The sequence below is a fragment of the Anastrepha ludens genome, chromosome 6 (assembly GCF_028408465.1).
Source record: "Anastrepha ludens isolate Willacy chromosome 6, idAnaLude1.1, whole genome shotgun sequence".
NCBI lineage: Eukaryota > Metazoa > Arthropoda > Insecta > Diptera > Tephritidae > Anastrepha > Anastrepha ludens.
Window position 1 is genome coordinate 103974966 of NC_071502.1, and position 26871 is coordinate 104001836.

The 26871-nt window shown below is 38.4% G+C and overlaps 2 protein-coding genes and 1 pseudogene across 2 annotated transcripts; all 3 read right to left on the reverse strand.

The window, feature by feature from the left end:
- Positions 1-2211: 2211 nt before the first annotated feature.
- Positions 2212-4584, reverse strand: LOC128866872 (poly(A) polymerase type 3-like). Its single transcript, XM_054107905.1, has 6 exons — positions 4455-4584; positions 3594-4372; positions 3317-3513; positions 3026-3240; positions 2588-2945; positions 2212-2473 (listed from the first exon to the last, which is right to left on the reverse strand). The coding sequence occupies exons 1-6, from the start codon at positions 4487-4489 to the stop codon at positions 2231-2233; spliced, it is 1827 nt and encodes a 608-aa protein (XP_053963880.1). The 5' UTR covers positions 4490-4584; the 3' UTR covers positions 2212-2230.
- A 9948-nt stretch (positions 4585-14532) lies between these two features.
- On the reverse strand, positions 14533-17261 carry LOC128866765 (poly(A) polymerase type 3-like; annotated as a pseudogene).
- Positions 17262-24107: 6846 nt separating this feature from the next.
- On the reverse strand, positions 24108-26656 carry LOC128866859 (poly(A) polymerase type 3-like). The gene is made up of 6 exons (XM_054107874.1): positions 26525-26656; positions 25664-26442; positions 25387-25583; positions 25096-25310; positions 24658-25015; positions 24108-24543 (listed from the first exon to the last, which is right to left on the reverse strand). The coding sequence occupies exons 1-6, from the start codon at positions 26557-26559 to the stop codon at positions 24301-24303; spliced, it is 1827 nt and encodes a 608-aa protein (XP_053963849.1). The 5' UTR covers positions 26560-26656; the 3' UTR covers positions 24108-24300.
- Between the last annotated feature and the right edge of the window lie 215 nt (positions 26657-26871).

Sequence of the window (26871 nt, forward strand, 5' to 3'; positions counted from 1 at the left end):
AAAAACTACTGGACCAATTTTAAAAATGGTAAACATGGAATATATTTTATTTTGGAAATAGGGCTCGAGATATAGGTCAAAACGTGGACCCGGGTAACCTTCGGATGTGTATGTACAATATGGGTATCAAATGGAAGCTGTTGGTGAATGCTTTAGTTCAGAGTATTTCCATCCGCTCCGTGACTAGGGTCTCGAGATAGAAACCAAAACGTGGACCCTAGAATGTGTTTGTACAATATGGATATCAAATGAAAGCTGTTGATAAGTGCTTTAATACGGGGTAATTTACATACCTATTGATGACTAGGATCTGGAAATATATGCCAAAACGTGGACCCGCCGTGTCTTTGCACCGAATTAAACCAAACTTACACACATTGTTAAGGAGGTATTGAAGATGGTTTCCGTATAGTTTGGATACCTATTGGTAGATAGGGTCTCGAGATATAGGTCAAAACGTGGACAAATGGAAGCTGTTGGTGAATGCTTTAGTTCAGAGTATTTCCATCCGCTCCGTGACAAGGGTCTCGAGATAGACCAAAACGTGGACCCTAGAATGTGTTTGTACAATATGGATATCAAATGAAAGCTGTTGATAAGTGCTTTAATACGGGGTAATTTTCATACCTATTGATGACTAGGGTCTCGAAATATATGCCAAAACGTAGACCCGCCGTGTCTTTGAACCGAATTAAACCAAACTTACACACATTGTTAAGTAGGTATTGAAGATGATTTCCGTATAGTTTGAATACCTATTGGTAGGTAGGGTCTCGAGATATAGGTCAAAACGTGGACTCGGGTAACCTTCGGACGTGTATGTACAATATGGGTATCAAATGGAAGCTGTTGGTGAATGCTTTATAACAGAGTATTTTTCATGCCGCTCCGTGACTGGGGTCTCGAGATATAGGTCAAAACGTGGACCCGGGTAACCTTTGGTTGTGTATGTACAATATGGGTATCAAATGGAAGCTGTTGGTGAATGCTTTAGTTCAGAGTATTTCCATCCGCTCCGTGACTAGGGTCTCGAGATAGAAACCAAAACGTGGACCCTAGAATGTGTTTGTACAATATGGATATCAAATGAAAGCTGTTGATAAGTGCTTTAATACGGGGTAATTTTCATACCTATTGATGACTAGGGTCTCGAAATATATGCCAAAACGTGGACCCGCCGTGTCTTTGCACCGAATTAAACCAAACTTACACACATTGTTAAGTAAGTATTGAAGATGATTTCCGTATAGTTTGAATACCTATTGGTAGATAGGGTCTCGAGATATAGGTCAAAACGTGGACTCGGGTAACCTTCGGACGTGTATGTACAATATGGGTATCAAATGGAAGCTGTTGATAAGTGTTTTAATACGGGGTAATTTTCATACCTATTGATGACTAGGGTCTCGAAATATATGCCAAAACGTGGACCCGCCGTGTCTTTGCACCGAATTAAACCAAACTTACGCACATTGTTAAGTAAGTATTGAAAATGGGTTTCGTAAAGTTTGGTTGTAACAGTGAATAATTTCTTACGAAATTTGAGAATTTAATGTGATATCCGAATGAAATTATGTGTTCGTGGAAAAAAAAATTTTTTTCGTTTTTTTTTTTCTTGAAAAATATAAATGGATAATGGTTAAAAAAGCTCCAATGCTTAATAAAACATATAAATTGAAACGACAAATTCATGGATGATCAGGAAAAAAGACGATTGTTTATTCATATGCGATGATTTGAAATTTAAAAACAATCTTCTTTTTTCCTGATTTTCAATTTATATTTTATATTTACTCAAAAACAAATAGAAAAACAAAAAATATTGTTTATGCCAAAGCGCTTGAATAAAGAATAAAGAAATAAATAATATGAAAATCATATATTTTCTGTTCTAAACCATATCTATTCTATTTTAGTGTGCCCAGCGAAGGGGGCCGGGTTTGCTAGTAATTATATAACTAAGTTAAAAAGCAGTTTGTAAATAACTGTTGTATACATAAGAATCTAAGACTTTTAATAAATCACAATAAAATACACTAAAAACATTAATACAGTGATAAAAAATATTTTAGCGAAATAATACATAAGTCTGCAGCCAAGTTGTTGGTGAGGTGTCGACTAAATATGGAAAATGTATCATTTCGCGCTCTCTCCAAAGATATGAGGTTTTTCCGCCCTCACAACATAACGAATTTCCCAAAATATTGGATCTCTCAGTTAGAATTCTACTTTAATCTTCCGAACTCGTCGATTCACTCAAGCGCGCTCTTTTAGCCGCAGGCTCTTTCTGTGTTGACAAATCCGTCAACAATCGTTTACAATTGGCTGAAATGGAGTTATTGAAACTACTTTCTTGTTGCATGGACCTGCGTTCACGTTTCAACAAATCCGTATCCAAATACTGCGAAAGCGATTTACGCTTCACGTATTGCGCATCGATATTCATACCATCTCTGAACATTTGTATTTTTATCTAAAATTAGAGAAAAACAAATTTAATAAATAAATAATTTTTTTAGATTGAAACTAATTCAATAAGCAAAACAATTTCATTTTTAAATCATGTCAAAAAATCGTCTCTACTCACCGCATGCATTATAACACTTTCGACGAAATATTTAATTGTTTGCGTAAGGTCCACATTCAAATTCTCTGTACGTTCGAATTCTAAGCCGATGAACCACATCGAACAGAATGGCGCTGTACAAACTGGTGGATCGCCGTTGGGCTGTGTTTTATCCTCCTCACTTCCGCTGTTATTTAGTGTGACGGCAGCGCCTTTCTTATAATCAAAACATGTAGGATTTGCATGTGCCAATGCAATATGATGAGTGCGCTCTAGATTACATACCAATAGACGAATCCTTGATTCGACTAAGCCACACCACTCCAACTGATCGTCACTGGTTTGCGATGTAACCAAAACCGCTATAAAGTGGCGGTATCTTAAAAGGAGTACAGAGAAAAGTGATGTCATTTATAAGTGAAAATAATACTTAGTTAAATATAATATAAATATTCGTACTTATAAAAGAAGCTGGGCGCTTCGAAGAGTCGATCCCATGAAGCGCGACCATTCATAATCTCTTCTACGATAATCTTCCCTCTGCTGAACTCATTCAGTAAAACTTTTTTTGTTGATTCCGACACATTAAAGGTTGAGTTCTGTTGTGGATATGCCGGCGTTATAATGGGCATTAGATGGTACCTATCCGCACCGTTAACACGTGGATCCCAAACCTTAGAGAAATAAGTAATTAGCAATTGTTTAGCGATATGCAATTGTTTGCGGTTTGTGCTTATTCATAATACTTACCGGAAATCGCAAATCAACATCGACAGGTCGTTTAAGCAGTACGGATTTTGGCCACTTCCAGAGAGACAGGATCAAAAAAAATTTGTGTATGAGAGTAGAAGGTGTTGCATTTGGATACAATTGGCAAGTGCGCGCCACTAACATCGCCCACGTCACACCACCAAAGTAGCCCAAAGAATTGGAGTAAACTCCGTGTTCTGCAATTTCAGAAACAAACAAAACATTATAATATTGTAATTATGTAACGTCTCAGAAATTTTTAAACTTTTATACTTACTTTTCGCCCACAATTTGATGGAGCGCAACGTTAATCGGAAATTCTCCACATTCGGCACCAGCGCCAATATTTCGTCTGTCACACGACAGCCATTCAAACTGCGCACCGAAAATTGATCCAAATTCTTAAGCAGATAATCATCGCTTAGATCAAGATCATCGGGTATCTCTTTCAGTGATAGACGCGCAAATACCAAATCAATTTCAATTCCATCAAATTTCATTTTTATGACTGGCACGAAGGCTTCTTCCACTGAACGACATTCGGTCACTTCGGATTGGTTTTTTAGTAACTCAAAAAAGGACGTAAAAAATTCAGTGCGTTCTATGTTGCGTGGTGCGACAAAGAGGGCGTCAATATCAGCGCCCTTATGATGTACACCCAAACGATATGAACCGAAAGTGTAAACTTTCGCACCGAGCTTTTCGGCAACTGCCTCGGGTACATTCTTTGCCATTGATGCAACTTTAACCCATTGTTTGGCAAGCGTATTAAGTTTAGCCAAAATCTGCACACGACGATTAAGCTCATTTTGATTCTCAAACACCTTAAATGGCTGTAATGCTTTGCATAATGCCTCTGTTCTTTGCAGTTCTTCAATTGTAGGCTCATCCCAGCTGATGGCGGATGTCAAGCCCATCTGTTTGGCGCGCTGCTGCTGTTCCGGATGCGATGCACAATTTCCGTTTTTGAAATTATAGTCTGCAAAGCGCAGCCAATCCTTTGCTGAGTTGGCGACGACATTCTGTGAATGCGAACTTGAGTTCGAGAAGAAAGCGCTGGAAGAAAGAAGAGAAGCGAGTTTAGTTAACATTTCCAACTAAGGTAGCTATATGGTATTTGTAAAAAATATATATTTACCTTCTATCTGCCAATGGTTTTCGGCAAGAAATCATTCTTATTTAGTTATGCAATTTTATTTTTAAGCAAATTTTTATTTTTATTTTGAAACAAATTTGTTGAGCGCACTGAAACACTGTGAAATGTTGCACTTGCTAGTCAACCGCGTTATGACTCTAAAAGGTGTGTAAGATCAGCTTTTATGCACTGCAGAAGGGCTTAACTTGCACCACATGTGGAATTTCCACCTACCTGTTGTTGCGGGTGCACAATTAATAGCACCGTTACCTTTTGCCTGCGCTACCTTGCCTGTGATCCTTTTTTATTGTTAAGAATTTACGTAATAGCGAAAGAGATTATTTTCAGCGATGAGACACTTAAAAATCCCGAATCCTTTTCTTTGTTCAATTAAGGACGAAACTGTAACTCAGCCATTTACTTTTCAAACCAGTCTTTTGTGTGTGGTCAAACACATACATACATATGTGTGTATGTGTAGACTACGCGCTTTTCGTTTCATTAAAAACCATCATTAAAAATCAGACTCATAGAAATTTAATTTGCTTTGCCTTTATTTATTTGTTTACATGTGGACCCCATTTTCTAGAAATTTTGGGTGTGTCTATTCGTAGAAATATTTAAAACTAGGAAATACCAAACGTACGTTGCTACGCCCTAAACAATAAACAGTTTGAAATTTTCATTTGTTGTTCAATGCTTATGCCAATATAATTTTTACCGGGTTTTGCAATTTTTCAGAGCAAATTAATGCTAAAATACAAGGTGGCCATCCGAAAAGTAGAGCACTTAGGCCCTTATTATGAGCAACATTCGATCTTCGACTGTAGTCGAAAGTGCTGATCGAACGAATTTTCATTTGGTATTATGGTGCTCATTCGTTGAAGAATAGGACTATTGTGAATTTCGATCGCTCGACGCATTTACAATAGATAATTTTTCTCAGCTGATACAGCAAATCAAAATAAAAGAAAAACCGATTGTGTTGAAATTCTTTGCTAACAACATTTTTAAAAGTTAAAAAAAGTATTTTTTGTGAAAATGAGTACAACGGAGTTGTGGTTCGACGATTCATCGGACGATGAAAGATTAGTGAACTAGCTAGAAGTAGAAAACAGTTGAGGGGCGCATCCAACTCCCTAGAAATGGCTTCCACTGAGTAAGTTTAGAATTTTCAAAATGTGTTGACGTACTTAATATTACAGAAATTTCCTTACAGATTTTTATAGAACTTTAGATTATCTAAAGAGGCGTTTATGAACCTACTGTCCAGTACAGAAAACCAGTTGCAGCAGTGCACCCGAGCCAAATCCATTCCAAATATATTAAAGCTAGCCACAGTTCTGCGATTTTGTGCTCAGGGATCGTACCAATTGAGTACTGGTAATGAAGGTATGCTAGGACTTGCTCAACCCGTTGTGTACGATGATGCTGAAGATTTTGAAGTGGAGTCAAATAACGGAGAAGTAGAAAACATAAGAAATGAAATTTTGAGAATATTATAGAAAAATCTAAAAAGTATTAAATAGAAACCTTTACGCCACAGTTTCTGTTTTATTTTTGTTATAAATTTTCTTTATTCAATTATTCGTCATTCGAAAAAAATATGTATTTCAGTTCCTCTACGTATTTCAGCTCATACCCATGAAACGATAATTAAAGGTGATGTAAGTAGCCTAATTTCACCCTGTGTTAGCCATCTTGAAGCTACTTAAGGGGGTAGTATGGTATTTTATTTTTTTTTTCATTTTTTTTTTTTTTTTTTTTTTAATTATTCTATAACATCTTAAGATTATTGTGTGAAAGTTTGAAGTGCATTAGAGTAAAATTGACAAAGACACAAAGGATTAAGTATCTACCTCTCCAACCGGATTTCACGCTGCCGAAAATCTTTAAACGCGTTTTTCTCACACTTGCCTTTTTTACGGTCGGTGTCCACTGTAGATTCATATCTACTGCACCGATTCTTTTCAAATTTGGTTTTTTTGTTTCTTTACTTTATTCACGAGGTAATGACGTCGAGTTTTTTTTTTTTTTTAAATTTTGTCATATTTTAAAACAACAAAGTTTTCAAGTTTTTTTATGAAAAATCGGTGTTTTGACTTCAAAGCGCTTTAAAAAATTAAAAAAAAAAAAAAAAAAAAATTCGACGTTGTTACCTGCGAAACTTTATTAGCTGATGAAATCAATTTGGTTTTTTGATTTTAGTTGATCCAGTAATGAGTTCTGAGGGACACCGCAATAAAACTTTTTTATGAGACGTCCGCGAAGATTCGCTGCCACCAACTCATTTCTTCATAAAAATCAATGAAAATTTCACACAATATTCTTTAAATATGACTTTATAATGAAGTAATTTTAAAATTTTGAATAAATCAACTGTGTCGACAAAAAAAATTTCGAAAAATATGCTTGTTTTACACCGAATTAACCATACTACCCCCTTAATAAATCCGTGTTGTCCTCTTGGAAAAGCTACTTTTTATTTCAGAGCAAATTCTAAAGAAAAAGTACTCAAAAGAGTAGAAATTAAAACGTTTGCTGAAAAAGTAAGCAGGCAATACTGTTTTGCCTATTCCATTTTGCTTAGACTTTCGCATCTTTCAATTCTATTGAAAGTTCTGTGAAAATCATTGTTTCAATGTTGCCTTTTCAAAGAGGCATACAACTAAGCAACAAGTCCCTCAGGGACTTACATCGTTATGTTCAGGAAAAGTACTGCTTTCAGTACATTCTGACTTATCGATTAAATCAGGATGTACTGGAGCATTTTTTCGGGGCGATGCGTGCCAAAGGCGGGTTGTATGACAATCCTAGTCCTATGAAATTTAAATATAGATTACGAAGATATTTATTAGGTGAATGAATGCATATATGTATTACTCATTTCTGAATAACTTAACGCTTTCTATTAACAGCACGAAATACTTCAATATTAGTTGATCGTGGCAATGTTGAGGCCGACGAAACTAGCGGGCTCCGTCTCAATGATACTTCTTTAGAAACTTTACAAAGTTTGCTAACAGAAGATGAGATAGTTTTAGACGACTCTCTCTTCGCCAACGATTCATTAAATGAGGACGCTGACTTTGATAGCTTACACGAAGATGCCCTTGAATATATTGCCGGTTACATAATACGCAAATTAAAGTTAACCGATTGTTCATGCAATGAGCCTACATTTACTTGGGTTGGCACTTTATCTAAGGGCGGATTAGTAAATGTTGGAATCAGCGTTTAACCAGTTCAACGGCAGGAAGCTTTACGGTGGGATATCATTTTTATAAAAATTGTTCACATTAAGTGAAAACGTGAGTTTACGCGATGATGTTAAACGATTTTTTTTAAATGCCGGATGCACTTTCGAATAAAGCATCTTAACCGGTGCAATAAACAAAATGAGCATTCGATAAGATAATTGTAAGTAAAGTATGCAATGCTTTGGGCGTCTACTTGTGTTTCTGCGTACATATAAATTTATCTTTTTTTAACACAGATTTTATACTTGTAACTTTGCAGGTAATCTCGTTAAAAAATCAAATGTATGATTAGCGGACATGACGAAATAAAAGTGGTTTTTCCTCGTTAAAAGTTTCCACTATTCTCAAGTTGTTTTATTTATTACTTCAGTGTAGGTTTACAAGTGGCACTTATAGATTCCAATCCGATGCATGGTCAAAATACATATATATTATATATATGACACAAATCCATGGGAATAGTTAAGTTAAAAACATAAATAATTAAGTACCACTTAAAAAATAACATAAAATTATTCTATGGCTTACAACGACCTTTTTCAATTTTTTACTACATTTTCAAAAAAGGGATAAACTTATGCCCTTTTCCCCCTTGCTTCCAAATTGCATCAGTGGATTAAGTAGCATCCGAAATCAGTTGTCAAACTTTACTTAACCTTGTATAATTGAATCATGGCTCATACCTACCAAGGGAAAATAAAAATGTATTTCTATTAACATCACAAAAAAAAACCATTATTAAGCTTAATCCCTTTTGCTGCCGTTCTCACTGGTGGTCCCAAGCAATTCAGCTCCGTTGTAAATTCCTACCATTTTTTTTGCTGCTTGAACTTTGGTGCAAATCCCTTTTGCGAATTGTGGATTCGCCTTTCTAATTGTTGTTTGGTACTCACGACTTTCGGCCTGCATAAAATTAACAAAATTAGTATATATTTATTATTTGGTTACTATAAAACCATAAATAATCGCAAACAACTTACACTTTAACAAATTTTCCCACAATACGCTACACGATCGAAAGCAAAATTGCATTCGACTCTAAATTCGGTAAACAACGAAAATTTCGATAGGGTTGCACCACTCATAATACCAAATTGACATTCGATTTTCGATCTTCGACAACCAGCGAATATCGAAGATCGAATGTAACTCATAATAGGGGCCTTAGTTTCTGGGACCGCGGGCGAAACTTGCGCTAGTGCCTAAGACGAAATAGCCAACGTGCTCCCCTACTGTAGTTGGTGTTGGTGTAGCGGCATGAACATTCCCCACACATGTAAGGGGAATGTACAGAAACAAAAATAAATTTATTTGGAAATAATGTTGAACGAAACGTCAAACGTCTTAAGGACAAGAGTTCTTACCGCAATCCACAAAAAAATAGAAAAACAGTGAAACACGGTTGCGGCAGCGTAATGATCTGGGGATGCTTCTCTTGGTATGGAGTAGAACCTTCTCCCCTCATAACAAATAAAATGGACAAGTATACATACAACGGCATACTTCATGAAGTGATGCCATCATTTGCCAAGTCCCGGCTTTTGTCTAAAACTAACTACGTACAAGATCCCTATCCGACCAATCTTAACGCATGGATGTGAGGTATAGATTCTTAAAGTTGCTGACTGCGCACTGATTGCTAGCATAGAAAAAAAATGTTAACAACGATTTTTGGGCAAATAGGAATGGATGATGGTACCTATAGAATACGGGACAATTCCGAACTAAACGAACGTCAGAACGAGACAGCTGTGCGTTTTGTTAAAGCGCAGGTCATAAGATGGTTAAGTCATGTTACCCGTATGCCTGCTGACTGTGCCGTGAAGAGAGGCAAAGACAGATCGAGGAACCGATGAATTTTGTGCAGGAGTTTACTTCAGAGACGTTTCAAGTACTCAGCATTGAAAAGGATTTTTGTTTCTTTTTTTCAAGAACTTGAGCTTTTCGAACCACTTTTCCTACTTGACCTGACAGCAAAGTAGGTAAGCAGAAGAGTACTCGTTACCTTCAAATCTCGCTTTTGTAGATAGTCAAAAATGTCGCAGCTGCACTCAATCACATAGACAGCACGGCTTCAATCTATACTGAGTTCCGGCATATCGTGATGATGCTTTGAAAAATCAAGAATCTCAAGTGGGACGATAACGGATGGGGCAGAGTTTAAGGAATCGAATCACGCAAATTTTATTATTTCTTTAGCAAAAGGTTTTAAACGCAACAAGGTATTAAGCTAGAAGCTCTCAGGAATAGACTGATGTTATTAGTTAACTTTACGTTCAATCAAAGCTAACAAATAGGTACACATTTGCTTTACTTAGTTGGTATATTTTCCAATCAAACATTAAAATGTTTACTTAACATACTAATTCTTTAATAATAGAACTGCTTATTTAACGGATTCGGGAAATATTGGCAACAAGACACGCATAGACCTTTTGGTCCTTAGCGAAGATGGAGACCGACCTCTATGAATACCGACAGTAGACATCATGTAGGATGTCATGGCGAATCTAAGCAGCGCTGGGAGATTCGCTTTTGAGACGTCCTCCAGACCCTCAAACAATGGGGCTCCCAGGCATTTTAAAGGCGTTTTTAATAATGCCGGACAAATGCACAGAAGGTGTTCTAAAGTTTCCTCAACATCCTCTCTGAATTTCCTGCCTTTGTCCGTGTTAGCAATCCCTATCTTGTACGCATGTGCAGTCAAAAGATTATGACCTGTTAGCATACCTATGGTAGTTCTGCAGTCCTTTCGCGAGAGCGTAAGTACGAATTGAGTCAGTTTTTTGTCGTTAGTTCTACACATGACTTTTGCTGTTTTGCATGTGGTCAGATTAGTCCACCTAGCTTCCACTCGCCTTTTCATGTAGTCGTCCATTTTATTGTATATTGTATTGTATTTATTTAGCGGTTATGGTATGTCGTTCTCTTGTTCAAAAGGTAGTCACTTTTTGCTATCTCATCTACTATTTCGTTCCCCATAATACCTTTGTGACCAGGTACCCAGTAGATATGCAGCCTACTGTTTGCGGCTAGCCTTTCTATGGCCTCCTATGGCCTCTATGAGCTTATTGCTTTTATTGACTGTCCACGTATATATTAATTGTTGAGTTCTTTTTTTTCTAGTGTAGGCTAGCTCCGTGACTTTCCCCACAGCAAAAACTTCCGCTTGGAAAATACTGCTGTGGTCTGGCAGCTTGACAAGCTGCCTTATCCCTTGTTTTGAGCTGTAAATACCCGCTCCCACTCCGTCTAAAATTAAAAAAATTACGGAATTGGTATCATATTAATTTTTACTAATTTCCTGTTGTCAGACTTATTTGACTTATGAACTCCGCAAACTTATCATTTTCTTTTACTTGTCTATTTGTACATATATGTATGTATCTCGCGTATAAACCTCGCTAAGTCTCCCATTTTCACCCGAAGGGAAGAATGCTAGAGCGACTACCAAACTATCACTCTGGATGTCGAAAGCTTTTGAATGTTTGAGTTATGAAAGATTTATAAAACTTGCAACACGGCCTTGGAAACTTCTTGTCCAATAACAGTTTTTCCCAGGAAGGAAAAACCGCCCTGGTGGACAACGGAGCTATCTGAGCTTAGGGCCTAATGCAGACGCCTTTTTAACAGGGCTAAAAGAATTAGGTCTCCCTCGGGATGGGAACTGTATAAAACAGGGCTAGGAATATACAAGTCCGAAATTAGGAAGGCTAAGAAGGACTCCTGGAGAAGCTTCTGCGAAAGCGTAGAGGGCTGCCATGAGTCCTCCAGGTTTAGACGAGTACTCACGAAGAGTTCCGCTCCCTTGGGGTACCTAAGAGACGAATCGGGGCGTTGGGCGATGAGCGGCGAGGAGTCACTGAAGTTACTTCTCGACGCCCATTTTCCGACGAGCCCAGCACCTAGCAGCACCGGCCTGGATAGCATTTCAACTTGCATTCCGGACCGGGGCTGGTTGCTGGATAAGCGTCGCCTGGCTTGGGCCATTGACTCCTTTAGGCCCTTCAAGTCTCCTGGTCCTGACGGCATCATTCCTGCCCAACTACAGAAATCTGTGGAGGTATCATGCCGTTGGTTGAGCCCCATCTATGCGAGCTGCGTAGCCAGGGGCTACATACCAAGATCATGGAGGGCCGTGAGGGTTGTCGTTATACCCAAGGCAGGTAAGAGCTCGCACGTCTCCCCTAAGGACTTCAGACCAATTAGTCTCTCATCTTTCTTACTGAAAACCCTTGAGAGACTGATTGACCTGCACATAAGAAGCGAAATTCCTCGGGGTCGACTGTCGCATACTCAACATGCTTATTGCAAGGGTAGATAGGTGGAATCTGCCCTACATACAATCGTGGAAGAAATCGAAGAGTCTCTTCTTCAGAAGGAGTTTGCGGTAGGCGCCTTCCTCGACATTGAGAGGGCTTTTAACAACGTCCTTCCGGAGGCAATTACCAGGTCTCTAGGTAAACTAGGGGTCGAAACCGACCTTATAAGACTTATCCACAAAATGCTTAGCGACAGAACTGTCACGGCAGAGTGGGGCGGTATCTCCATCCACCGGCAGGTGAGTAGAGGCACTCCGCAAGGTGGGGTTCTCTCACCATTCCTCTGGGTTGTTGTTCTGAATGATCTGTTGGAGGAGCTGGTGAAGGGAGGCTGCAGGGTAATTGCCTACGCGGATGACGTGGCACTAATTGTTAGAGGAAAATTTTTGGATACTCTGTACAACTTGATGCAGGGATATCTGAATGCAGTTGTTAGATGGGCAACGGATTGTGGCCTGTCGGTGAATCCTCTTAAGACGGAGCTCGTCCTATTTACGAGGAAATATAAAATACCCAGAGCTCAACTTCCCTCACTAGGGGGCGCTCCTCTGATGCTTTCTGACAAGGTGAAGTACCTTGGTATTATTCTTGACAGCAAGCTTACATGGACGCCCAATATTGAGGAAAGGGTGAGGAAGGCAACAATCGCCTTGTATGGGTGCAAGGGCGCAATTGGCAAAAGATGGGGCCTCTCGCCTCGAGTTGTTTTCTGGCTGTATAATACCATTGTAAAGCCTATCTTGTTATATGGAGTCATAGTCTGGTGGAACTCACTAGAGAAGACGACATTGGTGAAGAAGCTGGAAAGAGTTCAGAGGTCGGCACTCATTGGAATCAGTGGGGCGCTTCGAACGACTCCTACTCTGACGCTCAACGCAATGTTAAATGTGGTACCCGTAGATATCGCAGGCAGAACTGCCGCTACACGTACCGCAATCAGGCTGAGGGGCTGGAGCTATAAGCTCAATCTCCCTTATGGGCACTCAAGCATCCTTAGAAACTTTGAGTTCATCCCTCTGTCAACAGACCAGTGTATACCCTCATTTAGTCCAACCGGAACATTCACCACTCACATCCCGTCAAGGGAAGAGTGGACGGGGGGCTACACTTGGGGGCAGGGCCTGGTGAACTTGTTCACGGATGGATCGAAGTTGGAAGGAAAGGTTGGCGGAGGAGTATTTTGCGAAGGGCTCCCAGTCAGACTAAAATTCAGGTTACCGGACCACTGCAGTGTGTTCCAGGCAGAGGTAGCCGCAATCAAGGAGGCAGCTGATTGGCTGCTCAAATGTGTACTAACAGTCAAGAAGGTAAATATTTACTCCGATAGCCAAGCGGCAACAAGGGCCCTCGGGTCTATGACGGTGCATTCGGAATTGGTCAAGGAATGCTTGACCTCACTTTCGACTGCGTCCGAATTCTTTGACATCAGCCTCATCTGGGTTCCCGGTCACAGCGACATTGCGGGAAACTGTGAGGCGGATGAGCTGGCTAGACAAGGGACATGTGAGGTGATTTCCCCGCGGAGGGAGAAAATTGGAATCCCCCTGACTACCTGCGGTCTGCTCCTGGAAAGATGGGCATCGCGCAAACTCAGCGAGCGCTGGGAAAATGCACAAACGTGCAAAGTCGCGAAATCCTTCTGGCCACGTGTGGACCGAAGGCGCTCGGGTGAGCTTCTGAGGCTGACAAAATATCAGCTCTCCAATCTAGTGGGTTCTCTCACAGGACACAATGCGCGAGGAATGCATGCTGTGAGACTTGGAATCATCTCGAGTCCTTTCTGTGCTGGATGTATGGAGGATGAGGTGGAATCATCTCAGCACCTTCTCCTTAGCTGCCATGCCCTGGCGGGGCTAAGATTCAGGCATCTTGGCTCTTATTTCTTTGCCACGCCTGCTGAGATAGCTGGCGCTGACATTAAAAATCTGATGAGTTTCATCAGCAGCATTAAGCGGTTGACGCAAACATAGTCATCGTTCATAATCCGCACGCTCCTAACCTTCCCATCACCACCTCTCCCCGCCCTCTCCCTGCACCTCATCGGTCCTTCCCCTCTCCTCACTTCCTTAACAATGGTATCACAAAGGACGAGTCTCTCTTCGTCCAAGTGTGCCCACTCCCTGGGCAACCATACTAACCTAACCTAACCTATAAAACAAACTCCCAATTTATTGGCATACATACTTACTATTAGAGAATACTCGTTTTCAATAAAAATCAATCTCAGTTTTGTTTCACTAAAATTTTTTTATTTGTCATTTCTAAATAAAAATTGTACAGCTAAAGTCAAGTGGATCTATAGAAATCAAATTGAGTTTCTGGACAAAGTGTATAGAAATTTATGTGAAACTATTTTCATACGGATGACCACACATGTGGAATTTTGGTTGAATGATGAATACTTAAATTTAATATTAATATTTAAATTGACTTTTGAACCAACAATTTGGTAAGCGACAGATAGAATAGTATATATATATATATAAAATATATTTTTTTTTATTGTAATTTTTTTTGTTTTTTTGTTTTCATTTTTTTTGTGTTTTCCTATATCACTTAATAATAATTATATAACTAAGTTAAAAAGCAGTTTGTAAATAACTGTTGTATACATAAGAATCTAAGACTTTTAATAAATCACAATAAAATACACTAAAAACATGAATACAGTTTAATACAGTGATAAAAAATATTTTTGCGAAATAATACATAAGTCTGCAGCCAAGTTGTTGGTGAGGTGTCGACTAAATATGGAAAATGTATCATTTCGCGCTCTCTCCAAAGATATGAGGTTTTTCCGCCCTCACAACATAACGAATTTCCCAAAATATTGGATCTCTCAGTTAGAATTCTACTTTAATCTTCCGAACTCGTCGATTCACTCAAGCGCGCTCTTTTAGCCGCAGGCTCTTTCTGTGTTGACAAATCCGTCAACAATCGTTTACAATTGGCTGAAATGGAGTTATTGAAACTACTTTCTTGTTCCATGGACCTGCGTTCACGTTTCAACAAATCCGTATCCAAATACTGCGAAAGCGATTTACGCTTCACGTATTGCGCATCGATATTCATACCATCTCTGAACATTTGTATTTTTATCTAAAATTAGAGAAAAACCAATTTAATAAATAAATAATTTTTTTAGATTGAAACTAATTCAATAAGCAAAACAATTTCAATTTTAAATCATGTCAAAAAATCGTCTCTACTCACCGCATGCATTATAACACTTTCGACGAAATATTTAATTGTTTGCGTAAGGTCCACATTCAAATTCTCTGTACGTTCGAATTCTAAGCCGATGAACCACATCGAACAGAATGGCGCTGTACAAACTGGTGGATCGCCGTTGGGCTGTGTTTTATCCTCCTCACTTCCGCTGTTATTTAGTGTGACGGCAGCGCCTTTCTTATAATCAAAACATGTAGGATTTGCATGTGCCAATGCAATATGATGAGTGCGCTCTAGATTACATACCAATAGACGAATCCTTGATTCGACTAAGCCACACCACTCCAACTGATCGTCACTGGTTTGCGATGTAACCAAAACCGCTATAAAGTGGTGGTATCTTAAAAGGAGTACAGAGAAAAGTGATGTCATTTATAAGTGAAAATAATACTTAGTTAAATATAATATAAATATTCGTACTTATAAAAGAAGCTGGGCGCTTCGAAGAGTCGATCCCATGAAGCGCGACCATTCATAATCTCTTCTACGATAATCTTTCCTCTGCTGAACTCATTCAGTAAAACTTTTTTTGTTGATTCCGACACATTAAAGGTTGAGTTCTGTTGTGGATATGCCGGCGTTATAATGGGCATTAAATGGTACCTATCCGCACCGTTAACACGTGGATCCCAAACCTTAGAGAAATAAGTAATTAGCAATTGTTTAGCGATATGCAATTGTTTGCGGTTTGCGCTTATTCATAATACTTACCGGAAATCGCAAATCAACATCGACAGGTCGTTTAAGCAGTACGGGTTTTGGCCACTTCCAGAGAGACAGGATCAAAAAAAATTTGTGTATGAGAGTAGAAGGTGTTGCATTTGGATACAATTGGCAAGTGCGCGCCACTAACATCGCCCACGTCACACCACCAAAGTAGCCCAAAGAATTGGAGTAAACTCCGTGTTCTGCAATTTCAGAAACAAACAAAACATTATAATATTGTAATTATGTAACGTCTCAGAAATTTTTAAACTTTTATACTTACTTTTCGCCCACAATTTGATGGAGCGCAACGTTAATCGGAAATTCTCCACATTCGGCACCAGCGCCAATATTTCGTCTGTCACACGACAGCCATTCAAACTGCGCACCGAAAATTGATCCAAATTCTTAAGCAGATAATCATCGCTTAGATCAAGATCATCGGGTATCTCTTTCAGTGATAGACGCGCAAATACCAAATCAATTTCAATTCCATCAAATTTCATTTTTATGACTGGCACAAAGGCTTCTTCCACTGAACGACATTCAGTCACTTCGGATTGGTTTTTTAGTAACTCAAAAAAGGACGTAAAAAATTCAGTGCGTTCTATGTTGCGTGGTGCGACAAAGAGTGCGTCAATATCAGCGCCCTTATGGTGTACACCCAAACGATATGAACCGAAAGTGTAAACTTTCGCACCGAGCTTTTCGGCAACTGCCTCTGGCACATTCTTTGCCATTGATGCAACTTTAACCCATTTTTTGGCAAGCGTATTAAGTTTAGCCAAAATCTGCACACGACGATTAAGCTCATTTTGATTCTCAAACACCTTAAATGGCCATGGGCCAAAGCCATGGTAATGCTTTGCATAATGCCTCTGTTCTTTGCAGTTCTTCAATAGTAGGCTTATCCCAGCTGATGGCGGATGTCAAGCCCATCTGTTTGGCGCGCTGCTGCTGTTCCGGATGCGATGCACAATTTCCGTTTCTGAAATTATAGTCTGCAAAGCGCAGCCAATCCTTTGCTGAGTTGACAACGCCATTCTGTGAATGCGAACCTGAGTTCGAGAAGAAAGCGCTGGAAGAAAGAAGAGAAGCGAGTTTAGTTAACATTTCCAACTAAGGTAGCTATATGGTATTTGTAAAAAATATATATTTACCTTCTATCTGCCAATGGTTTTCGGCAAGAAATCATTCTTATTTAGTTATGCAATTTTATTTTTAAACAAATTTTTAATTTTATTTTGAAACAAATTTTTTGAGCGCACTGAAACACTGTGAAATGTTGCACTTGCTAGTCAACCGCGTTATGACTCTAAAAGGTGTGTAAGATCAGCTTTTATGCACTGCAGAAGGGCTTAACTTGCACCACATGTGGAATTTCCGCCTACCTGTTGTTGCGGGTGCACAATTAATAGCACCGTTACCTTTTGCCTGCGCTACCTTGCCTGCGATCCTTTTTTATTGTTAAGAATTTACGTAATAGCGAAAGAGATTATTTTCAGCGATGAGACACTTAAAAATCCCGAATCCTTTTCTTTGTTCAATTAAGGACGAAACTGTAACTCAGCCATTTACTTTTCAAACCAGTCTTTTGTGTGTGGTCAAACACATACATACATATGTGTGTATGTGTAGACTACGCGCTTTTCGTTTCATTAAAAACCATCATTAAAAATCAGACTCATAGAAATTTAATTTGCTTTGCCTTTATTTATTTGTTTACATGTGGACCCCATTTTCTAGAAATTTTGGGTGTGTCTATTCGTAGAAATATTTAAAACTAGGAAATACCAAACGTACGTTGCTACGCCCTAAACAATAAACAGTTTGAAATTTCAATTTTTTGTTCAATGCTTATGCCAATATAATTTTTACCGGGTTTTGCAATTTTTCAGAGCAAATTAATGCTAAAATACAAGGTGGCCATCCGAAAAGTAGAGCACTTAGTTTCTGGGACCGCGGGCGAAACTTGCGCTAGTGCCCAAGACGAAATAGCCAACGTGCTCCCCTACTGTAGTTGGTGTTGGTGTAGCGGCATGAACATTCCCCACACATGTAAGGGGAATGTACAGAAACAAAAATAAATTTATTTAGAAAAAATGTTGAACGAAATGTCAAACGTCTTAAGAACAAGAGTTCTTACCGCGATCCACAAAAAAAATAGAAAAACAGTGAAACACGGTTGCGGCAGCGTAATGATCTGGGGATGTTTCTCTTGGTATGGAGTAGAACCCCTCATAACAAATAAAATGGACTAATATACATACAACGGCATACTTCATGAAGTGATGCTATCATTTGCTGAGGAGAATTTACCACTTCGGTCAGTGCCGGATTTACACAAAATGCCGCCCTGTGCACCATGAAGAATGCCGCCCTAATTTTTTTAATTTGTGTGTGCGTATTTGTATTGTAGTACAGAAAATCGTCGTTACACAATAAACAGGTGTAACAAAACAAATTTTGGGTAGTTTTATCCATCAATTAACAGACTATAGAATAATATTTGATATATTTCAACCTTTATTGTTGAGCAAAATTTTATTGTTTAATTATAAATTAGGTGCCAAGAAAATGTAATAAATAGCATAAAATATAGTAGAACATCTTAAATAATAGAATCCAATTGAAACTATAGAACAGCATACTTGCTTAAACATATTATCAATCTTTATTAGATGAGCAAAAAAAAAGGAATGATTGCTTTTATGAGGTCAAGTTTTGACACATCACCTTAAATGCGAACACGTCTGACTTTTCGTACTGCAAACTGATGTATTAAATTGTCACAATTCATGCGTTCAAGTAAATCAGACTCAATGCACAGTAGAGCCAGACTATTCAGACGGTTTTCAGACTTGTTGAACGCAAATGATTTTTTACTCTATTCAGACATGAAAATGAATGTTCTGCACTGCAGTTTGTTGACGCTAATGTGTTAAATATTCGATATGCATTCGGAAACTCAGTATATAACTCGTTCGTCCGCAGAAGAATCAGAAGATCAGATGACGAGTTACGTTCTATTTTTCGTTCAGAACAGTACGCGTGAAAATGAATCATTTCGTCAGTGAGTGAAATCTCAAGGTCTGAAGTATAAGCTTTTCTCAAATATTCCGATCCTTCACGAAGCTCTTTGAAATTCAAACCTCCAAAATTAGTAATCATTGAAAATTTCTCGTATAACCTTTCATACACATGTGGGCAAAAAGTAAGGTGAATATGGTTGTAAAATGAAAAATCTTTATTTATAATCCCCTCCCAATGAAATACACTTATGCCAAGGATTTTGCCAATCCCCGAAACATGCCATTAGCACCTTCTTTGATTCAGCTTTTATCTCCTCAATCGACTCGAAACGCGTTCCCCGGAGTGGTCTCTTGAGTTTTGGGAATAGCCAGAAATCACACGGAGTCAAATCAGGCAAATACGGTGGTTGCGGAACGATATGCGTGGAATTTTTGGCGAAATGGTCACGAAGAACGAGTGCAGTGTGAGACGGTGCATTATCGTGATGCAAAAACCTACAGTTGTTGACCCATAATTCTGGTCTTTTTAGACGAATTGCTTCACATAAACGACGCATAACGCTCAAATTAAATTCCTTATTAACAGTTTGGCCAGGTGGAAGGAATTCATAGTGGACCACACCACGAAAATCGAAAAAAACTGTCATCATGACCTTTATTTTTGAACGACTTGGACGTGCTCTTTTCGGTCTGGCGAACTCGCTTGATTGGTCTGCGACATGGTGGCACTTCTCTGCTCAATCAAATCAGACATTGTAAAAATCGAAAAATGCACTCTTGGTCGTTTGGTAAACACAAGCGTAAATATATTACTGATAATGACATTCACATGAAAGTTGGCCCAGATGTTACTAACAGTGCTGCCAACTTATGAAAAAAATAGCTAGAGCGAAATTTTAATCCCGCGAAGTTTGATAAATAAATTCACCTTACTTTTTGCCCTCTTTGCCCCGCTTGGCTTCTCTTTCTCAATTCTGAATCAACGTTGTCTAGTATGATATTGAAGGTATTTACTCGAAAATTATCGCTTCCTGTCAATTGAACTTCCCCATCTCTTGATTCGTCAGCTTGTAACTTTCTTCTTCTTTTTCTCGAAACAGTCGTCTGATATTCTTGACTCTCTGACATGTCCAACGCTTCTTTTTCATAAATTTCAAATTGCATTCTTGTATCTGCTACTACTTTTATTAGTCCACGATAGTCATTAACTACATCAGTAATGTTGATTTCAACTTTCAGTAATCTTTTACTAACCGCGTGGAGTCGTGATAGTAAAAAATGCCAAAGAATGTGCATGAATGTTATCTCAAGTCTCTCTAGTTGAATCCTCAGTACTCTAGCTTTTTGTCTCGTTATAGCATTCTCAGTTACATCTTGCGCCACATTTGCGCTAACCGGACTCTCTCCAGCTTCGAAATATTTTTGTTATTGCGAATAAAATCAATTTGTATGCCCTAGAGAAGTCAATGAATAAAATCGCTCTGGCGGGTATTGTGGGCCACGTAATATATAACAATAGATAACGATTATTTCTGCGTGCACGATTAATTAACGTTCAGAAATAAACTTTTCTATTCTTACAATTATTTCTCGCATAGATGAATGTCTAAACTTTCACTAACTGTTAGAAACTAATCCGAGATCAGCTTCTTATTTTCTCCATAAGCGTTTTCCCAATTTTCTTCTCCTAGTTTTGCCGCCCTTCTAGAATCTGCCGCCCTGTGCGCAGGCACCGTTGGCACTTAGTGTAAATCCGCCACTGACTTCGGTGGGTTCTTATGCAAGAGAGTGACCCAAAACACTTCTCAATTTAGTACAAGAATGATTTTTGCAAAATAATGTTTAAGGTAGGGATGGGCTAAGCCAGACACTCGACATAAACCGCATTGAAAACCTTTGGGGATATTTAAAGATGCGAATGGAGACGGAAACATTCAAAAATAGGAATTTGAAAAAATCAAAGAACTGTAATATTTCACTCCCACAGAAACCCACTGTAGGATTATCCATTCTATGCCAAATGGAATACAAAATGCCACTGACAATCACGGTGGGCACAGTGGTTATTGATTAAACTTCGATAATTGTATGTAGGGTTGTTCACTTGCTGTCCTAACATACATACAAGTTTTAAGCCCTGTAACTACAAAAACAAAATACTTTCATAAGCGCAGACGCAATGGCATGATTCGTTAATAGCGGCGGTACTGAAGAGTCTGAAATACTTTGTTGTTGTTTTCACATGCAAATTTTTCGCCAAGTGAGCAGAGATAGCGAGCAGAGAAGTGGTGAATCGAAGGCGCCTATTGTACTTATATATTGCAGGAAATCATACATTCATATATCGGGGATTGAACTCTTTGTTCTTTTTTCACGTTGAACAAAAGCCTTCCCATAAGGACCAATCAGATTTGTCCAATCCGGTTTAGTTTCATCCGTGAAAAGTATTATTTTCAGAATTTTACACATTTCTATGGGAATTTGCGAAAGACAAACGTGCCTTAACATATTTTTTCGACAGTGACGGCTTTTTTCTGTTGACACGCCCATATAATTTATTTTCATGAATGCCTCTTCACAAAAGTCTGCTTGGAGGCTAAATTCCCCATTTATTTCAGGGTTATCGCTCGTGAGTACTTAAAACTGTCACGCCCACTTTTCTTAACAATGGCCCCGACTTTCTGAATTGTAGTCTCTTCCACAGGTGTCTCTCGAACTTTCTTTCTCTTAAAGAAATAACAATTGACAACATTGTAACCGTTTTACGTAAACAACGCAAGGGCATATTTCGCGAAGGAAAGTACGATCATTCATAAAATGAGAGCACCACAACTACCTGCACACGAATTTGGTGAATCGTGGTATGTGGTGAGTGCGTATGGGTGCGGCTGTGCTTTATGAGTAAGGTAATGCGCGAGGGAATTATTGTCGTTGCTTAGCTGCTGTGTGTCAAGTGCTTGCGTACATACATACATACATATTCAGAACTCGGTGTTAGTATGCCTGCATGTACATATGTATGTATGTATATTCATTTAAATAATGTATTCGCGTTTCTTTTATTTACGTAAGACGTTAACATAAAATGGCCTTCGAATGTGCAGCTGCACTCAATCACATAGACAGCACGGCTTCAATCTATACTGAGTTCCGGCATATCGTGATGATGCTTTGAAAAATCAAGAATCTCAAGTGGGACGATAACGGATGGGGCAGAGTTTAAGGAATCGAATCACGCAAATTTTATTATTTCTTTAGCAAAAGGCGTTTAAAAAACAATGCAGGTATTAAGCTAGAAGCTCTCAGGAATAGACTGATGTTATTAGTTAACTTTACGTTCAATCAAAGCTAACAAATAGGTACACATTTGCTTTACTTAGTTGGTATATTTTCCAATCAAACATTAAAATGTTTACTTAACATACTAATTCTTTAATAATAGAACTGCTTATTTAACGGATTCGGGAAATATTGGCAACAAGACACGCATAGACCTTTTGGTCCCTAGAGAAGATGGAGACCGACCTCTATGAATACCGACAGTAGACATCATGTAGGATGTCATGGCGAATCTAAGCAGCGCTGGGAGATCCGCTTTTGAGACGTCCTCCAGACCCTCAAACAATGGGGCTCCCAGGCATTTTAAAGGCGTTTTTAATAATGCCGGACAAATGCACAGAAGGTGTTCTAAAGTTTCCTCAACATCCTCTCTGAATTTCCTGCCTTTGTCCGTGTTAGCAATCCCTATCTTGTACGCATGTGCAGTCAAAAGATTATGACCTGTTAGCATACCTATGGTAGTTCTGCAGTCCTTTCGCGAGAGCGTAAGTACGAATTGAGTCAGTTTTTTGTCGTTAGTTCTACACATGACTTTTGCTGTTTTGCATGTGGTCAGATTAGTCCACCTAGCTTCCACTCGCCTTTTCATGTAGTCGTCCATTTTATTGTATTGTATATTGTATTTATTTAGCGGTTATGGTATGTCGATCTCTTGTTCAAAAGGTAGTCACTTTTTGCTATCTCATCTACTATTTCGTTCCCCATAATACCTTTGTGACCAGGTACCCAGTAGATATGCAGCCGACTGTTTGCGGCTAGCCTTTCTATGGCCTCCCTGCTCCGTCGAACATTTTTGGATTTAATACAATATGAGCTTATTGCTTTTATTGACTGTCCACGTATGTATATATTAATTGTTGAGTTCTTTTTTTTCTAGTGTAGGCTAGCTCCGTGACTTTCCCCACAGCAAAAACTTCCGCTTGGAAAATACTGCTGTGGTCTGGCAGCTTGATAAGCTGCCTTATCCCTTGTTTTGAGCTGTAAATACCCGCTCCCACTCCGTCTAAAATTAAAAAAATTACGGAATTGGTATCATATTAATTTTTACTAATTTCCTGTTGTCAGACTTATTTGACTCATGAACTCCGCAAACTTATTATTTTCTTTTACTTGTCTATTTGTACATATATGTATGTATCTCGCGTATAAACCTCGCTAAGTCTCCCATTTTCACCCGAAGGGAAGAATGCTAGAGCGACTACCAAACTATCACTCTGGATGTCGAAAGTTTTTGAATGTTTGAGTTATCAAAGATTTATAAAACAAACTCCCAATTTATTGGCATACATACTTACTATTAGAGAATACTCGTTTTCAATAAATATCAATCTCAGTTTTGTTTCACTAAAATTTGTTTATTTGTCATTTCTAAATAAAAATTGTACAGCTAAAATCAAGTGGATCTATAGAAATCAAATTGATTTTCTCATATGGATGGATGGACAAAGTGTATAGAAATTTATGAGAAACTATTTTCATACGGATGACCACACATGTGGAATTTTGGTTGAATGATGAATACTTAAATTTAATATTAATATTTAAATTGACTTTTGAACCAACAATTTGGTAAGCGACAGATAGAATAGTATATATATACATACAATATATTTTTTTTTTATTGTAATTTTTTTTGTTTTTTTGTGTTTTCCTATATCACTTAATAATAATTATATAACTAAGTTAAAAAGCAGTTTGTAAATAACTGTTGTATACATAAGAATCTTAGACTTTTAATAAATCACAATAAAATACACTAAAAACATGAATACAGTTTAATACAGTGATAAAAAATATTTTTGCGAAATAATACATAAGTCTGCAGCCAAGTTGTTGGTGAGGTGTCGACTAAATATGGAAAATGTATCATTTCGCGCTCTCTCCAAAGATATGAGGTTTTTCCGCCCTCACAACATAACGAATTTCCCAAAATATTGGATCTCTCAGTTAGAATTCTACTTTAATCTTCCGAACTCGTCGATTCACTCAAGCGCGCTCTTTTAACCGCAGGCTCTTTCTGTGTTGACAAATCCGTCAACAATCGTTTACAATTGGCTGAAATGGAGTTATTGAAACTACTTTCTTGTTCCATGGACCTGCGTTCACGTTTCAACAAATCCGTATCCAAATACTGCGAAAGCGATTTACGCTTCACGTATTGCGCATCGATATTCATACCATCTCTGAACATTTGTATTTTTATCTAAAATTAGAGAAAAACAAATTTAATAAATAAATAATTTTTTTAGATTGAAACTAATTCAATAAGCAAAACAATTTCAATTTTAAATCATGTCAAAAAATCGTCTCTACTCACCGCATGCATTATAACACTTTCGACGAAATATTTAATTGTTTGCGTAAGGTCCACATTCAAATTCTCTGTACGTTCGAATTCTAAGCCGATGAACCACACCGAACAGAATGGCGCTGTACAAACTGGTGGATCGCCGTTGGGATGTGTTTTATCCTCCTCACTTCCGCTGTTATTTAGTGTGACGGCAGCTCCTTTCTTATAATCAAAACATGTAGGATTTGCATGTGCCAATGCAATATGATGAGTGCGCTCTAGATTACATACCAATAGACGAATCCTTGATTCGACTAAGCCACACCACTCCAACTGATCGTCACTGGTTTGCGATGTAACCAAAACCGCTATAAAGTGGCGGTATCTTAAAAGGAGTACAGAGAAAAGTGATGTCATTTATAAGTGAAAATAATACTTAGTTAAATATAATATAAATATTCGTACTTATAAAAGAAGCTGGGCGCTTCGAAGAGTCGATCCCATGAAGCGCGACCATTCATAATCTCTTCTACGATAATCTTTCCTCTGCTGAACTCATTCAGTAAAACTTTTTTTGTTGATTCCGACACATTAAAGGTTGAGTTCTGTTGTGGATATGCCGGCGTTATAATGGGCATTAGATGGTACCTATCCGCACCGTTAACACGTGGATCCCAAACCTTAGAGAAATAAGTAATTAGCAATTGTTTAGCGATATGCAATTGTTTGCGGTTTGTGCTTATTCATAATACTTACCGGAAATCGCAAATCAACATCGACAGGTCGTTTAAGCAGTACGGGTTTTGGCCACTTCCAGAGAGACAGGATCAAAAAAAATTTGTGTATGAGAGTAGAAGGTGTTGCATTTGGATACAATTGGCAAGTGCGCGCCACTAACATCGCCCACGTCACACTACCAAAGTAGCCCAAAGAATTGGAGTAAACTCCGTGTTCTGCAATTTCAGAAACAAACAAAACATTATAATATTGTAATTATGTAACGTCTCAGAAATTTTTAAACTTTTATACTTACTTTTCGCCCACAATTTGATGGAGCGCAACGTTAATCGGAAATTCTCCACATTCGGCACCAGCGCTAATATTTCGTCTGTCACACGACAGCCATTCAAACTGCGCACCGAAAATTGATCCAAATTCTTAAGCAGATAATCATCGCTTAGATCAAGACCATCGGTTATTTCTTTCAGTGCTAGACGCGCAAATACCAAATCAATTTCAATTCCATCAAATTTCATTTTTATGACTGGCACAAAGGCTTCTTCCACTGAACGACATTCAGTCACTTCGGATTGGTTTTTTAGTAACTCAAAAAAGGAAGTAAAAAATTCAGTGCGTTCTATGTTGCGTGGTGCGACAAAGAGTGCATCAATATCAGCGCCCTTATGGTGTACACCCAAACGATATGAACCGAAAGTGTAAACTTTCGCACCGAGCTTTTCGGCAACTGCCTCTGGCACATTCTTTGCCATTGATGCAACTTTAACCCATTTTTTGGCAAGCGTATTAAGTTTAGCCAAAATCTGCACACGACGATTAAGCTCATTTTGATTCTCAAACACCTTAAATGGCTGTAATGCTTTGCATAATGCCTCTGTTCTTTGCAGTTCTTCAATAGTAGGCTTATCCCAGCTGATGGCGGATGTCAAGCCCATCTGTTTGGCGCGCTGCTGCTGTTCCGGATGCGATGCACAATTTCCGTTTCTGAAATTATAGTCTGCAAAGCGCAGCCAATCCTTTGCTGAGTTGACAACGCCATTCTGTGAATGCGAACCTGAGTTCGAGAAGAAAGCGCTGGAAGAAAGAAGAGAAGCGAGTTTAGTTAACATTTCCAACTAAGGTAGCTATATGGTATTTGTAAAAAATATATATTTACCTTCTATCTGCCAATGGTTTTCGGCAAGAAATCATTCTTATTTAGTTATGCAATTTTATTTTTAAACAAATTTTTAATTTTATTTTGAAACAAATTTTTTGAGCGCACTGAAACACTGTGAAATGTTGCACTTGCTAGTCAACCGCGTTATGACTCTAAAAGGTGTGTAAGATCAGCTTTTATGCACTGCAGAAGGGCTTAACTTGCACCACATGTGGAATTTCCACCTACCTGTTGTTGCGGGTGCACAATTAATAGCACCGTTACCTTTTGCCTGCGCTACCTTGCCTGCGATCCTTTTTTATTGTTAAGAATTTACGTAATAGCGAAAGAGATTATTTTCAGCG

What these genes read in the sequence shown, in the direction of transcription:
- LOC128866859 (XM_054107874.1), bottom strand. Translation starts at nt 26,559, where the DNA reads ATGATTTCTTGCCGAAAACCATTGGCAGATAGAAG. An exon ending in AAACCATTGGCAGATAGAAG is followed by an intron (nt 26,443 to 26,524) that starts GTAAATATATAT and finishes TCTTTCTTCCAG; the next exon opens with CGCTTTCTTCTCGAACTCAG. An exon ending in CATCAAATTGTGGGCGAAAA is followed by an intron (nt 25,584 to 25,663) that starts GTAAGTATAAAA and finishes CTGAAATTGCAG; the next exon opens with AACACGGAGTTTACTCCAAT.
- LOC128866872 (XM_054107905.1), bottom strand. Translation starts at nt 4,489, where the DNA reads ATGATTTCTTGCCGAAAACCATTGGCAGATAGAAG. An exon ending in ATGTTGATTTGCGATTTCCG is followed by an intron (nt 3,241 to 3,316) that starts GTAAGTATTATG and finishes TATTTCTCTAAG; the next exon opens with GTTTGGGATCCACGTGTTAA. An exon ending in GCGCCCAGCTTCTTTTATAA is followed by an intron (nt 2,946 to 3,025) that starts GTACGAATATTT and finishes ACTCCTTTTAAG; the next exon opens with ATACCGCCACTTTATAGCGG.